At 35.8% G+C, this 16,880-nt stretch overlaps 1 protein-coding gene across 3 annotated transcripts in view; it reads right to left on the bottom strand.

Moving 5' to 3' along the window:
* Nucleotides 1-16,880, bottom strand: part of LOC127790028 (villin-3-like) — a 43,629-nt gene that overhangs the window by 3,458 nt on the left and 23,291 nt on the right. For 2 of the 3 annotated variants that reach the window (XM_052319253.1, XM_052319252.1), the window contains 8 exons: nt 12,906-12,974; nt 12,762-12,830; nt 12,512-12,649; nt 2,837-2,965; nt 1,305-1,455; nt 1,106-1,116; nt 875-1,015; nt 670-795 (listed from right to left, as the gene is read on the bottom strand). In XM_052319253.1, coding sequence (XP_052175213.1) covers nt 670-795; nt 875-1,015; nt 1,106-1,116; nt 1,305-1,455; nt 2,837-2,965; nt 12,512-12,649; nt 12,762-12,830; nt 12,906-12,974 — 834 coding nt within the window. Of the gene's footprint in view, nt 1-62; nt 184-669; nt 796-874; nt 1,016-1,105; nt 1,117-1,304; nt 1,456-2,836; nt 2,966-12,511; nt 12,650-12,761; nt 12,831-12,905; nt 12,975-16,880 lie in introns of those variants that run through there. The other variant, XM_052319254.1, reaches the window with a different exon arrangement.

Raw genomic sequence — 16,880 nt, 5'->3', positions numbered from 1 at the left:
TCATCTCTATTTTCCCTCAATGAAAGTATATAATATGGTAAGTTGTCCTAACCTTTCTGTCAGTCATCACTGATCACACAACCATGGGTTGGAAGAAAAATTCGCCTTGTAAAATCAAATCTTCTCTTTCACTGAAGGCATTTAGTGTAAGTTTCTGCTTCCAGTGATTCACAATCATCCTCTCTCAAAAATCAAAAGCAGATAAAAAAGAAATAATTTATTTATCAGAAATGATAATACCAGTAAATTTTAGTCACATTCAAGTAGCATTTAGCTCATTCTTTTTGAAGCTTCTCTTATGTGCTTTCGGTGTTTCTCATACCCTTCCTATAACTTTCATATGTTCTCTTCTCTGCCCCCAGCTTACTATATGGGCTAGACTTCCATATTCTCAATTGCATCTAAACTATGGTTGGCAAGGATTTGTATAACTGGACTAAGAAAAACCTGATTATGCATCTAATTCTTTAATTTCAACTAACATTTCTTTTATACCTAGTGCAATTAAGGTTTGTGTTTTGTTGTTGTATTTCCAATGTTTCATGCACACTGAGAACACAAAATGTCATAGCCTTCTTTTGTGAAAAAAACCTTGTTTTCTGTTTAAATAAGCTAATCAGAAGGCAGAAATAATAAAGTAAACAATAGTTCTGTTGTTGCAGCACATACAGTAGCCTTGGCAGGGTCCCATGAGAAATATGTAGTGAAGAAGCATGGTTCATTTCCTTCTGTCACTTTGTATAGTGGTACATATGGAGACAAGCCATCCAGAGATGCAGCCAAATCAATGTATTTCTGTAATGGCTTCAATAGTCAGTGGCAAACACATCAAAATTATTATTTAAGAAAGAAACATATCCAATGCTAGTAGTACCTGTCCAATTTCAAAAGCACTTTGTTTCTCTTTGGGGTCTACAGATTGACCGACCCAAACAAACACTTCAGCATGTGTGTCAAGTATCAATATATCCTCAGTCAACAGGTCATCTTGAGAGAAGTTGTAAACTTCTTCAACCTGGGAAATGGAATGTTAACAGTCAAATATAGGAGCTGTTGAACACCAAAGTCAAGGAAGTTCCATCCAATTTGAATCTCTGTAACGCACCTCAAACTTCCCTGAGGATCCACATGTCAGCAAAAATAATCAATAGAGAAATCAGTCAGAAGGCATAATCAGCTTTAAACTTAAAAAAAAAAATTATAAGTCAATCACATAGTGCATTTGAAAACTTGTGAAAATATGTTGAATGATAAGAAAAATCAAGATAATGCAGCATACTGTGTTTAGAATTTAGAAATCCTACCTTCTTTGTTGAATGTGAATGAGAACATATGGGAATCTCTGGCAATCTCCTGAGCTACCTTTTTGCTGGTGTAACTCTGTTTTCCCCCAAGAGCAAACCAGAAGGCTGAGCTTTCAGTTCCTTCTTTAGCATGTTTCACAACTGTTCCTGGCTGGAAATGCAAACCAAATTTCAACTAACCAAATAAAGCACAACATATCAATGCAGTACAAAATTTTAATTTACGTCTCAAATGTTGTCGGACAAATACATTAAGCATGGCTAGGCATGATGCTGACTATGACTAAATTTAGGCTGCATATCTGTTTAATGTTGACTGCTACTGATAACATAATTATGTCCTTTTGCTTTTTTGTAAAATGACATCATCTTATTCATAAATACATTCATGCTGAGTAAAGCATTTCAGTCTTTAATCACATTTCAAAATTGGAAAACTTGAACCTGGAAAATTTTGCATGTTCTTATATGCAGCTGGAAGCAAGGTTGGCACCTTCACTTTACTAGAAAATAGAAAAGAAAAATCACTAGTCCCTAAGAAAATCTTCAAAATTGGCTAGGAGTTGATTGATAATAAAATTAAACTCAAGAGATGGCAGCACTTCACTTGAAGTTCAAGGTCTCGCTACATGGAATTCAAACAGAGCAGGTCACGGTAAAACATCTTAACAATTCCAAACATGATATGGCATGGGAAAATAATGAAAAGACATTAACCAAAAAAGGAAAGAAAAAAAAAATCTGATATTTGCTATGAAATCAGCATAAGAGATGATATGATGCCAAAAGGCAATTTTGAAAGGGGAAAAATCAATTTTTTACCTCACTGCATGTCAACAGTAACACATCTACACGTGGTCAAAATACAATTATGTGTATGACCAGATCTTATGTATCACCATTATAACCCATGTCCTGCTTACGTTTCCCATCAAATTTTTCTTGACCTTTCTGCACCTCTTTTGCTACAAATTCATTCTATCTCATCAACTCTTATCACAGAAGCATTTATTGTTCTTCCTCACATAACCAAACCATCTTACACACATTCACTATTTTATCTTCAAAAGAAGCTACTCCAAACCTTATTACAGATAACCTCATTGCTAATTGTGTTCCTTTTCGTGTGATTACACACATCCACCATAATATCATCATTGCAGTTGGCTCATATTCTGCATATGTTGGTGTTTTACTGCCCAAAATTCTGCCATACAACAGAGCTAATCTCATAGCTGTCAGGTAAAATTTCCCTTCTTGGATTAAAGGGATTCTACTATCACATAAAATGCCAAAAGCACTTATCTATTTTAACCATCCTACCTTGAGTACCTTCTGAGGAAACAACAACAAACAACAAAAATAGTTCTTAATTCCCAAAACTGAAATTTCATGGAATGGCTATCTAATTTGTGTTCTGTCATGGTTCTGAACTATCAAAATTCATTCAAGCCAATACTTCTGAGAGGTCCAAAGAAAAGCATAGTTAAAACCTACCTTGAGGAAAAGTAAATTCCACGGAGAAGGCATACCTTTAAAAATTCTGCAACTTTTGCAGCTAACTGCTGTTGCTCAAAGGTACCTTGATTTCCATGCCAAATGAACATAGAAGATCCAGATTGCAGAAGGAAACATTCATTAGAATTCAATGATGTGGCAACCTGACAGAAAACAAAAAGTTTTGTATTTTATGTCAAGACAATTACTCAAGTATATAAGAGATCTCGAGTAGCATATATATGTAAATTTATGTACATCCCATTGGTCACATGGCAAAAAAGTCTGCTATATATCACAAATATGTTCATTTATGTAAAGAGTGATAGGAATCAATATTCAATTGTTTTGTGCGAGGATAAAATATAACCAATTACACAATCATTACTCAGAAATTAGAAAACTGATGTTGAGGAATTACTTTTTCTGCTTTTGAACACATTAAAATATATCCAGTTATTTTTATAAACACATCACACTGGGGCTAAGCAAATTTTCTTCATTCAATTCTATATTCTATCAAGTGCAACCTACATCAAAAGTCTTTACTTCTATCTCTACTTAAACAGTATTCCAATTTTTTTAATGCAGTAAATATAATTTTAGGGATGAAGTGCATAAGCAAAATACTGTAGAAGGTATACGGGCTTTCTTTTTGTTACTCTTTTTTTTAATCTTTTCTGCTAAATAAAGGGAAGAGACCACAACTCAAGGGTTGAATACCAATAGCTGAATTGGGGGCCTTTACGGAAACTTCATCTTTGTGATGGAGTTTACAAAAATATACACTGCTAGAAGGGAAAAGAGATTAAAAAAAATCATGAAGAAATCTACAAAGAATAGGAAAAAAAAGAACAAGCCATAAAATAAACATAATTTGATAACATTCAAAAGCAAAGATATGAATTGTGTACAAAGGACATTCTCATTGACACGGGCAAAAACTGTAATGATGATTAAGAATTGAGAGAAAACAATGAAAGAAGAAAAGAGAATCTGAAATAATGCCTCGTTCAACTGTTTATTCAAAACAGAAAAGATAAGCCTATTTATATAATAGGCTTAGACTACAAATAACATTTAAAACATAACAGACTAAGCTAACAAACAGACGCTAACTGATACAAGCCTCAACAGACGCTAACTGATACAAGCCTCAATAGACGCTAACTGATACAACTTAAATCCTTCAACATTCTCCCTCAATATAGACCTCCAGTCAACAAGCCTTAACAGGCCTCAACTCCTTCAACATTCTCCCTCAATTTAGTGGTATCTTTAGCGGTATCAGCGGCGATAGACATAAAAGTATGAACAGGAGATAACCGAAGCCCAAGCTTGCTGCAGAGAAAAGAAAACCTGTCCCTTGACAAACCTTTAGTAAAAATATCTACAACCTGATACATAGTAGGCACATACCAGACATCAATTTCACCATTCTCAACTTTCTCCCTAACAAAATGGACATCAATTTCAATATGCTTTGTATGAGAATGGAATACTGGATTCTCGGCAATGCTTTTTGCTGCTAGATTGTCACACCATAGGACAGGAACTTGAGATAAAGAATACCCTAACTCAGTAAATAAGGATTGTAACCACAAAACCTCTGCACCTAGTGCCATGGCACGATACTCGGCTTCTCCCACTGAACGAGCGACAACTGACTGTTTCCTTGAACTCCAAACCAGCAAATTAGAACCAAGAAAAACACAAAGGCCACTGGTTGATTTTCTAGTGAGTTTGCAGCCAGCATGGTATGCATCTATGAACACTGTTAAATTCAAATCAGAAAGAGTAGACGTAAACAACAGTCCTAAGCCAATAGAACCTTTCAAATAACGAAGCAAACGCTTACAAGCTGTCCAGTGTTGCTCTTTAGGAGCATATAGAAATTGACTACGCCGATTTACCACAAAAGAGACATCAGGCCTGGTATAGGTCAAGTATTGAAGAGAACCAATAATGGTTCTATAAAGAGAGGGATCCAAGAAATCAGCACCTTCATTAGTAAAAGAAGTACCCAAAACCACTGGTGTCTCACATGGTTTGCAATCCTGCATACCAGCTTTATGCAACAAATCCAATGTGTACTTAGATTGACTGAGATACAACCCTATCTCATTCCGAAACACTTCAAAACCAAGAAAATAGTTAACTGACCCCAATGTTTTGAGGGAAAAGTAGGTGTCTAAATCATGAATGCAGTCTGTAAGAGCAGAAGAATCTGAGCCAGTGACAAGAATGTCATCTACATACACCAAAAGAAATAATACCGCCTTAACAGTCCGTTTAATGAACAAAGAGGTATCAGATATAGACCGAACAAAACCCCAACCATGTAAAGCCTGCCGCAACTTAGTATACCAAGCTCTTGGAGCTTGCTTGAGGCCATAAAGAGATTTTCAAAGCTTACAAACATAAGAAGGAAACTGAGAATCAGTAAAACCATCTGTTTGGGTCATATAAACATCCTCGGTCAAGTCTCCATTTAAGAAGTCATTATTGATGTCAACTTGCTGAATATCCCCCCAAAACTGACAGCCAAGAAAAAGAGAACCCGGATGGTGGGAACCTTAATAACTGGACTAAAAGTCTCTCCATAATCAATACCCGACGTTTGTAAGAAACCTTTAGCTACCAACCGAGCCTCATGTCTAAGAATGGAGCCATCAGATTTATACTTAATACGAAAAATCCATTTGCACCAGATGAGATTCATATCAGATGAGAATGGAACCAAATCCCAAGTGTGATTGGACTGCAAAGCAATAAACTCCTCTTGCATAGCTTTAGTCTAGTGAGAATCTAGAAGAGCTTCATGAACTGTACTAGGTTTCACAGAAGTAACAAGAACAGGAGGTGAAGAGACCAAAGACTACCTAGCTTGAGAACGAGTAAGCATATGATAAACAGATGGTGCAGGAGGAAGTCGATATTTAGGTATACGAGGAGGTTGAGAAGGTTGAACGGAAGAATGAACAGTAGAAGAACTACAGGATGAAAAGGACACAGGAGAGTTGTCTACTGAGGCAACAGAATTAGAATTTGATAAAGGAGGAACAACCGACTGAGATACCCGAGGAACACTAGAAGAAAAGGAAGGAAGAGAATGAAAAAGTGTAGTAGATGATCCAGAAGGAGGAGGCACAGATGAAGGTTTCCCAAATGACTGAAACAAAGAAGGATAGGGAAACTCATTAGGGTTAAAGTGAACATGTCTGGAAATATAAATTTTGCCCGATGGATGTAAACATCTATAACCCGCATGATCATGACTATATCCAATAAAAACACACTTAGACGAATGAAAGTCAAATTTGTGTCGATTGTAAGGTCTAAGATAGGGAAAACAAGTACAGCCAAAGGATTGAAGAGCAAGATAGTTAGGCTGTTTATGATAAAGCAGCTCAAATGGACAATGAAAATGAAGAACAGCAGAGGGCAAAACATTAATGAGATAAACAACAGTTTGAAAGGCTGAAACCCAAAAGGACAAACGCATGTTAGCATGAGCAAGTAAAGTTAGACCCATTTCAGCAATGTGACGATGTTTTCTTTCAGCAACGCCATTCTGTTGAGGTGTGCGAGGACAAGAAAAATGAGGTTGAATGCCATAGGAACGTAGATGGGGTAAAAAGGCTTTAAATTCATCTCCATTATCAGTATGAAGAGCTTTCAATTTAAAACTATACTGCAACTCAGTAAGTTTATGAAAATTAATGACAGTTTGGAGGGCATCAGACTTCAACTTTAAAGGATAAAGCCATGAATATTGGGTATAAGCATCAACAAAAACAATGTAGTACCGATAACCCTCAATGGAGACAAGAGGTGCAGGACCCCAAACATCTGAGTAACTATCTCCAAAGGATGTTTAGTTGTAATAGGACAATTGGAAAATGGAAGTTTATGTGACTTTTCAATCTTACATGAATCACAAAATGAAACAACAGATGGTGGACAAGAAACTTGAATTTTATTCAAGATATGCTTCAATACATGAAATGTAGGGTGCCCTAATTTGGCATGCCACTGCTGTCCTATACAAATTGCTTGAGCTACATTTGTATTCAAAGGCGGACCTGGTAAAATCAGATTTTGCTGTATACAATTGTTATTTGGAAAGAAAGAAACAACATTTGAGGTCTTGAAACAATGATTGGCAGCAACATCAGAGGTTTTGGAAGAAGGAATGTTCTGAGATGATATAGACAATGTAGGCACAACAGAATCAAAAGTTGAAACCAACTGATAAAGACCATCTCTAAGAGTTCCTTGGAGTAACACTAACCCAGAGTCCTTGTCCTTAATCAAACAAGAGGTAGAGTTAAATTCAGCAACAACATTGTTATCTCTTGTGAGTTGAGAGACACTAAGAAGACTCTTCTTCATATGAGGAACATGAAGAATATGAGGTAAAGAAAGAACTGATCGAGAATTGGATTGAGTTCGTAAATGACCAACACCAATATGAGAGATAGGCAAGGACTTACCATCACCAAGAGTTACCTTATTAGTGCCTTGATAAGGAGAAGACAAAGACAAATTGTTGAGACTGGTTGTGATATGATTTGTGGCGCTAGAATCAACAAACCAAGGAGAATTGGATGCAGAAGGCTGATAAGAAGCTTAAGCATTATACTGATACGGACAAACTAAGGCTAGATAAGAAGTTGGAGAATTATAGGAGGAAGTAGAACCTAGATTAGCCATAAAAACTTCGTTAGATTCATTTGGACTAGTCAAAAATGCATATGGCTCTGTTGGATTCTGAAAACTACTTCCACCTCCTCGTCCAGTTTGACCAAATCCTTAACCAGAAGGATGCTGAAAGTTTCCATCGAACTGATGATAACACTTGTCAACGAAGTGGCCAGGTTTGCCACACAATTGACAATAAATCCTTCGACCACCAAATCTGCCTCTATCTCTACCACTTTGATTCACAAAACCTCCTCCACGAGACATGTATTCGCCTCTAGAGTTATTGACAAAACCATTACCAGATCTACCACCATGTGTTGCAACATTCACATTAGCAGCAGAATCAAAATTCACAAATTACGAATCAACAGTAGAATCAACAAAATTCTTAGACATAAGACGCTGCTCGTGCATAAGCAGTAGATACTGCACTTTCTCTAAATTGATCTCATCCATCTGATAGGTAATTAGGCTCACGACAGTGTCATAGTCATGATCCAATCCATTTAAAATAGCTAACAACAAATCTTTATCTCCTAGGGGTTTACCAATCGCAGCTAAAGCATGCGCAATAGTCTTGATACGTAAAATAAAATCATTCACTAAAAGTGAGTTTTTCTTAACCGACCTTAGCTGTTGCTTCAATTGAAATGACTTAACAACAGATTGTTGTGAATAAAGAGTCTCAAGCAAAGACCATACCTCCTTCAACGGCTCACAGTGAATGACTTGAGCAAGGACTTCCTTGTCTATCATCGAGAACAACTAGCCAAGAAGCAGCTAGTCAGAACGAATCCACGTTAGATACGCTGGATTCATAATCGTCTGATCCGAAACATCTGCACTTGTATTCGGATCTGGAATATATTTCGAAGGCGATTGAGACTCATTAATGAAGGAAACAAGATCAAAAGCTTGGATAGTTGCAAGCACTTGAACTTTCCAAAACAAGTAGTTGCTGGTGTCAAGTTTGATCGGAACAAAATTCAAAGATTTTGCAGCCAATGGAAAATCAACTTGTGAATCAGAAGAACAATCTGATCGAGGCAATGACGAGGCACTGTAATCACAATTTGAAGCCATGGACGTTTGTCGCGAGGCTCTGATACCATGTAATGATGATTAAGAATTGAGAGAAAACAATGAAAGAAGAAAAGAGAATCTAAAATAATGCCTCGTTCAACTGTTATTCAAAACAGAAAAGATAAGCCTATTTATATAATAGGCTTAGACTACAAATAACATTTAAAACATAACAGACTAAGCTAACAAACAGACGCTAACTGATACAAGCCTCAACAGATGCTGACAGATACAACTTAATTCCTTCAACAAAAACCAAATTATCTTCCCCATGGATTAGACTCAACCAGTTAAACTAAAGAAAAGAACTAATAGCACATGCATTGCAATACAATTCATGTAACAACTGGACATTCAAAAGGGAAAACCCAGAAGGCAATGTGCAAGAAGAAATAGTCAAAAACAAAATTATTCTTGATTCTTCAGAAGGAAACTTTGCAGATTGGAATTTACCAGCAACAATTGATGATTGCTTTGGTGATATAATGATACGATCACCAATCAAGTCTCGGCCCAACGCCGACCCAACTAAACCGGAACAGCATCACCAAAATAGTAGTGCCATAATGTTATTTTAATACTTCTTAAGTTTTAGAATTCTATTTGATTTAGGATTCTACTTTATATTTCTACTTTATTTAGAATTCTACTTGATTTAGGATTCTAGTTCATGTTTGATTAGGGTTTTATTTTTATTAGGATTCCAATTAACTTTTATTTATCATTTATTTCTATTAGAATTCTAGTTGGATTTTGTTTTCCAAATATTAGATGAATTTGGATTAGCCAAATACTATAAATATGCCTAGGATCTAAAGTTTGTAATCAAAATTTTCTCAATCAAATTTCAGCAACCTATTTGGGTTTTCTTAGCAAAATAGTATTGTTTTTGCGTCTTCTTGAAAGCCAAGCTTCGGCCATTGAAATTTGCTCTTTTAAGGGTTTATTTTAGCGTGTTTTTTTCACACACAAGCTACACGCTGCGTCAGGTGGTATCAGAGCGGTTCATCAACCAATCAGATGGCCAATCTTGAAGGTAACGGTAGCAACCAGCCTCGTGACGGTGATCGGGGGTTGCTCGCGGTTTGGAGAGCAATCGAAAAACAACAAGAAATAACTCGTACAATGGAGCAGCAATTGAAGCGAATCCGCAACCAATTGGGCGTTTTACAACGAGTTAAGGATAATCGAAATCGGACTAATGACATGAATCAAGCCGACTATGTTAAACCGGGAGGACTAACCATTAATCCTGTCCCCATTAATCCTGTCCTCATTAATCCTAGAAGACCAATGATGGGTGATAGTGACGATGAGGATGATCTTGGTCGTATGATAGCCAATCCTAGTGGTAAAGGGGTTAGGAGGAATGCGCAGCAACACAACCATTGGGGAAACAATGAGTATAAACTAAAGAATGGCTTTTCGATGAGTTTGGAGCTTGATTTTGAAGATTATGTTGTCCCAGCAACCTCAACGTTTGGAAACTCAGGTCTGATTTATGTTGCTAACATGACAGAAACTCCAAGGTTATTGACTCATAGTGGGGTATTTTCCAGTCCCGATGGCTCAAGCATTGCTTCGCAACCCAAGGATGGTGACGTTTCTTCTGATCGACTTGTGACTGTAAAGGAGATGGAGGTCATGGTAGCAAATCCTTCTACAGTTTATTCAAGTTCTGGCATGGTTGAATCGAATGCAATAGGAACATATTCACCTTCGTAATTGCAAAAGCAAGATGATCACACGGGTCTCTTTGTGAATAGGGGTGTTGGATCCCCGAAGCTAGTTAACTCGGGTAGCGCAACTGCTTTCGATATTAATCTGAAATTAGATTCTGAAACTAAGAATGTTGTAGCAGCTACCACTATAGTTGATCAAGTGCTTGGACCAAAGGAGGATACAAGCATCAATATTTTAAGTAATGAAGAGACTGATGGTTGTTATGGAATAAGCCTCTATTCGAAACAGTTGCAAAAGAATGCTTCTCCAGGCAAGAAAAATTTATTGATGAATTCGGAAGCTGTTGAGGAGTCAAAATCAAGAAAGCTAATGAGAGGAGAAAGACTTGTGATGAGATCTACCAAATTAGAGAAGCGCTCAAGATGGAATGTTCAACGTCCTCAATCTAACAGTAATAATGCAATGGAGGCAGAAGGAAACAAACATGGCGATGATTGGACCCATGCCAATGCTGATATGGCTAAGAAGGGGAGGAATGTCTTTGCTTATGTTCCCTTAGCAGAAAAGTTCAAGCAGTTCAAGAAGATATCAAACAAAAGTTGCACAAATAAGAAGTACAAGGCGACAACTGACAAGCATATGAAGCACAAGGTATTTGAGGTTGGAGATGAAGTCCTGATATTCTTGAAGAAGGAACGGATTCCAGCAGGAAAGCAGAACAAGTTCAAGCCAAAGAAATATGGTCCTTACAAGATTCCAAAGAAGACCAATGACAATGCTTATGTTGTGGATTTGCCTAATCATATGGGTATTTCTAAACATTCAAAGTGGCTAATCTCTCTTTGTACTTATTGGATGTGGATTTGTCCAAACAGGATCAAAATTCGAGGTCGAATTTTTTCTCAAGTGAAGGTGAATGATGCAGTCACCAATCAAGACTCGGCCCAAGGCCAACCCAACTAAACCGAAACAGTATCACCAAAATACTAATGCCATAATATTATTTTAATACTTCTTAAGTTTTAGAATTCTACTTGATTTAGGATTCTACTTTATATTTCTACTTGATTTAGGATTCTACTTCATGTTTCTACTTGATTTAGGATTCTAGTTCATGTTTGATTAGGGTTTTATTTTTATTAGGATTCCAGTTAATTTTTCTTTATGATTTATTTCTATTAGAATTCTAGTTGGATTTTGTTTTCCAAATATTAGATGGATTTGGATTAGCCAAATACTATAAATATGCCTAGGATCTAGAATTTATAATCAAAATTTTCTCAATCAAATTTCAGCAACCTATTTGGGTTTTCTTAGCAAAATAGTATTGTTTTTGCGCCTTCTTGAAAGCCAAGCTTCAGCCATTGAAGTTTGCTCTTTTAAGGGTTTATTTTGGTGTGTTTTTTTCACACACACGCTACACGCTGCGTCACATAACATTAAAAAAGGGGATTATTGTGTCTTGTGATAAAAGCATGAAGCTTGATCATATGTCGGGAAATTTATGGAGCATGAAACCCTTTCATCAACAAAATGAAGCCACCAGAATTGTATTGTTGAATTACTCCAGTATATCCCTGAAGGAAAGCTTTTGACATCATGTGAGCTTGTCTATCACTTTGTTTATGCTTGCCAAATAGCATATTAATTGTGCAACATGTATCTAAAGTGATTAGTAGCTAACAATAACAAGTAGGAATCACACAGGACAATTGAAGAAAAGCATGAAAGTTCTCCCTTCTGGGGAAGTTTCCTTTTTCTTCTTTTTGCCATTGCTTTTTCTCAACAAATGAAAATTTAATCCCACCTAATCCAAGTTGATTCCAAGACCTCTAGTTTTAAATAGGTAGGTATATTATGAATGGTTCTTTCATTCAGGCCACTGTTTAATTTTGTTCATAAGATTAAAAACCTTCAACAACCAATATTGTTGTACTTAAGCTGTCATTGGTAGCATTAACATTACTAGTATTGGTCACTCTCGCTTTTGTTTCTATTCATTCTTGATATGATATTCTAGTTCATTAATAAACAAGTGAACAATTGCTCATCATCCCTGGTATTTTTGTATGGACGCCAACAGGTTGGGTAGAAGGTGTATTTATCATCAATGATTGAAGCATCAAGAATTTAACTATTCAAAAAAGGGAATAGAATCCATGCACAATAAGAGGGACAACATTTGCAAAACATGTATTAGAGAATCTCAATAAAATAAAGAATCAATAGGCACATACAGCATCAACTTGAACAGTTTTATTGCTATGCACAGAAGTCCCAGATATCCGGATGAGTCCAACACCATCAACAGTGTAAGTTTCATCATTTAAACCTTTATCTGCAACATAGTTCTTGTACCCAGAGCTTATACCACCCTAATAAAAAAGGATGAGCTCATCAAAATAAGAAAAAAAACTTCAAACAGATTTTTGAACCAGGCATTTTAACAAGAAATCCTGACCAGTTACATATATACTAAGAACTTACCTTAAGAACTACCAGTGGCTGAAAGATAGCAATAAATTGTGGTGGCTCTTTGCCTTGAAATATGCGACCCTGCAAAATGCACATATTTGGGGACTCAAGTTTGCATCACCGTCATCCTAATTGATAAAACAAAAATTATAATACCTGCACAGGTCTTCCCTTCAGTGAGTTAGACATTGAAGTAGCCAATTCAGCAGCCATGTTTTGATCCTCCTGGAGGTGGAAATATGACCTTGTTATGGTAATTTATTGAGAAAATAATTAAAAGCAAAGCCTATTTGACCAGCAAAAAGGAAGCAAAACATCAGAATCTTTCATCTCATGTGTCAAACAGCTTGCCAAACAAATTGCAAATTTAACTGCCTATCAAGTCCACTAGAAGTTAAATTAGAATTTCAAAAAATTTAGAAAACTTGAGGTTCATGTGTAGGTATTCTAATATCCCAACAACAGAAAGAATGATGAAAATAATGTTAAATGTTAATTGCAGAATGAGCATGTCACAGAACCAGTATGAGGTTTCAGATCTTACAAATAAAGGATGATTAATATTCTCAAGCAATGAAGAAACAACCAATAAAAGATCGTAGAAATTAATAAGGATAAACTTAAATTTTGAACTAATTGGAATGCAGCAGAGTAGGATTAAGCCACAAAAGTATGCCACAAATTGTTCCCAAATGTTGAAATTGAAAGAAAATGAAGCAAAGGAAAAAGAATAATCCATGGAGAAAGTATTAATGTGCAACACACTCTAGAGACACATCAGGAGTAATGTGATTCAAGCAGCAGGCACTCAAAAGAGTATGAGAGTTCCAAAAGGGCATCCTATATTCAGATTACAGATTAAATTGGCTATACTTCTAACAGACACATAGCATCAATAAAGCAAAATATTCACAATCTTGACCACAACAGATCCAAAACAAGGGTTAATGAAATAAATTCAAGAAATAGCATATCAGATAAAAGGCCACATTCACTTGTGCAAGTTTAAAGTCATAAAAAAGAAAATGATAAGACTGATAGAGGAAGGTGGTAGTAATGATATGTAAAATGAGGGAGATATTCTAATTTGTACAAATTATGGTACTAGGCTTATGAATTACAAATCAAGCTACAGAAGAGAATGATGGAACATAGATTACTACTTGAAAAAATTGTATCAGATTATCAGTTTTAGCATGCCCAGGAGTTCAATAATGGATGTGATCTATCTATTAAGAGACTAATATAAAGGTATAAGAAAGAGAAGAAAGATCTATAATTCTATACATGATTTTTATAGATTTGGAGAAAGTTTATGACAGGATTTCGATAGATTTAATATGGTGGAGTTTGAAAAGGAAGGTCAAAGAATTTTCAAGTGATGCGCAGAGCCATGATAATCTTTAGGGCAGCAGAAGGAGTAGTGAATTTCCTGTTAACACACAGGTTCATGTCAAGGCACTGTGCTATTCAGTATCTTCATGCATCAATTATGAATGAACTAGCATGTAGGCAAGGTATCGTCGAGTATCATATGCTATGGATCTATTTTAACAGATTAAACTACAAAGGAGTAAATGCCCAGTTAAAACTTCTAAGAGTAGCCTCAGAATAAAAAATGGAGTATCATGTGCTATAGATCTGTTTTAACAGATGAAATTAAAAAAGGAGTAAATGCCCAGTAAAAACTTCTGGGAGTAGCCTCAGAATCAAAAATGTTCTAAGATAAGTTTGAAACAAACTAATACTTGAGTGCATCTTTACTAAAAGCTAAGGAGGGAATGAAGTGTATTGAAGAAGTACCAGCTACTAGAGTGTAAGCAACTTCAATACCTGTCTATATAGGGATGAAGAGACTGGTATTGATTTACTCATAGAATTAAGATAAGGCCAACTAAATGGAGGAATGCTTCCCAGTTTTCAGTGTGATTGTCACATCTTTACACGACTGAAAGGTTAGTTGGCAATCTAGAAACAACAGGTTAGTTCTAAGGAGAATTAGATAAAACTAGGCAAGACAAGGTTAAAAAACAAATAAATGGTGGCAATGACATTGATTGAAGACAAAGTAACAGAAACTTGGTTGAGATGGTTCTGGCAATGTATAAAAAGGCCTTTTAATGCCCTGGATAGCAAGGGGAAAAAAGGTATCACTACCACATTTGAGGGTAATGTTAGGGGATGAGGGAAGTAATACTAACTTCAGTTGATATCGTAAATAAAGACAGAGACAAAGTACATTATGATTTAATCAATATTATGGCTCCCGATAGAGTAGAGTGAAGAAACAGATATCATATAGACAACTATTTTTAGGAAGAATGTAAGGGTATGAGTATGGTAGTCAATCAGGCCAGGCCATAGGTGGCCAGTCAGGCCTAGGTATATTGCTCAGCTAAATGGCACGCAACACAACACAGCCCAGGCCCAAATTATAAAATAATAATAATAATATTTTTTAAAAATTTATAGAAAAGAAATTTCAAATGTTGTGAATTTAGAAAATGATTGTTATGATCTTAAAACATTTATAGTGTTGAACTCAGGGAACAAGTTTTAGAACAATCAACATTAACTTTAAAATATTTTAGAAAGAACAAGTAAAGCATTAACTTTAAAATTAATGTAATAACTTATAGATAACATTAATACATTTATTTAACAATGTATATAAATATAATACATTGGAAAAATGTCATATAAAAACATTTAACTTTAAAATTTATTTAAGCAACAATCAACAATTTATGTAAATATAAATACATTTGAAATTTCAAATAGATAATCAAATGGTAGATAAAATTTCAAATTTAACTTTGTTAATATAATATATCTATGTTTGTATTTAGTCCTTTAATATATTTAAAAATATTTTTTTTCCAGAGAGCCAAGGGCCGCCCACTTTAGTAGGGACCTAGGGCCATGCTGGGCCACATCCAGGGGGTGTGGCCTTGCACACACAGTGCTGGGCCAAGCGGGAAACTGATCAGGCCAGACTGTTTGATGTCTCTAGGGATGAGGGAGGTAATACTGACTTCAGTTGACATAGTAAATAAACAGGTGAAACTAGCATAATAACAGTAACTTAAAATAGAAGGGCAAGCATTTTTCTTGAGGGAGACAGACAGGGAAATAGATCTTAACCCATTTCCAGACCACTGTAATGGTTTAAACTTTATTTTATTTTTTAAGTACTATAATGCATAGTTATTAAAACCAAGCCAAACAAACCATTACAGTACCATAGTGCATAGTTTGCAAAAAAGACAGAATGATCCTTAGAATGCCTCTAGGCTAGATTTTTCCAATAATAGAATTATATTGATGTAGAGTTATTATAATGATTCAGGTTAACAACTATCATGAAACTATTCTGTGGGACCATATAGCACAAGGACCGAGTGAGTGGTTATTCTGTGATTTGTATGATTAAAAAATTATTCCCGTGCCTGCTTAAAATGTTTGGACATGAATAATATGTTCTCATACTTATTGTGATATTACACGTGTTGAAACATGAGAATAAATTGAGAACATGAATTTGAAAATTGATATAAATGCGAGGAAAAACTTTTTTATGGTGCTAGCATATGGTCATGTGAAGTTATATGGGACCATTGTGGTCAGACCAGGGCATTGTTCCATAATGATGACTCTAGCAACTAGAATCCAGTTACTGATATGGCTCAAAGGAGGTTTTAGTTTTTCAATGATTGGGGAAGAGGCCAGGTGCATCCTTGGTGACTCCTTGTGGGTATGAAACCAGGTATTATCCTGAGGCGGTACATGTAGATCTATGGACTACACACAAACATCCACTGAGATGAGTATAATGTTGAGGATGGATGATTGATTGAAATGATTGATGGTTCCTTGTGTTTGTACACGTTTTATACATTGAAATGGGTATACACCACACTCTTCTTGCTAAACCAAGTGAGAAGATTGATTTAAATTCTATAGTTTGGGATATGAACTATTATATGCAGAAAGTCCATCACTGAATTGTGACCTCACTGCTCCACCTAATATTTTTTAGGTTATCGGCAAAATGCTTGAGGATGGACTCAGCTTGGGTGGCAGTTAGTGGACTCATTACGACCATCCTGTTTATTTTGTTAGACATGTAAC

Source organism: Diospyros lotus, chromosome 14, assembly GCF_014633365.1.
Source record: "Diospyros lotus cultivar Yz01 chromosome 14, ASM1463336v1, whole genome shotgun sequence".
Lineage (NCBI taxonomy): Eukaryota > Viridiplantae > Streptophyta > Magnoliopsida > Ericales > Ebenaceae > Diospyros > Diospyros lotus.
This window is presented reverse-complemented; position numbering and strand designations above follow the sequence as displayed.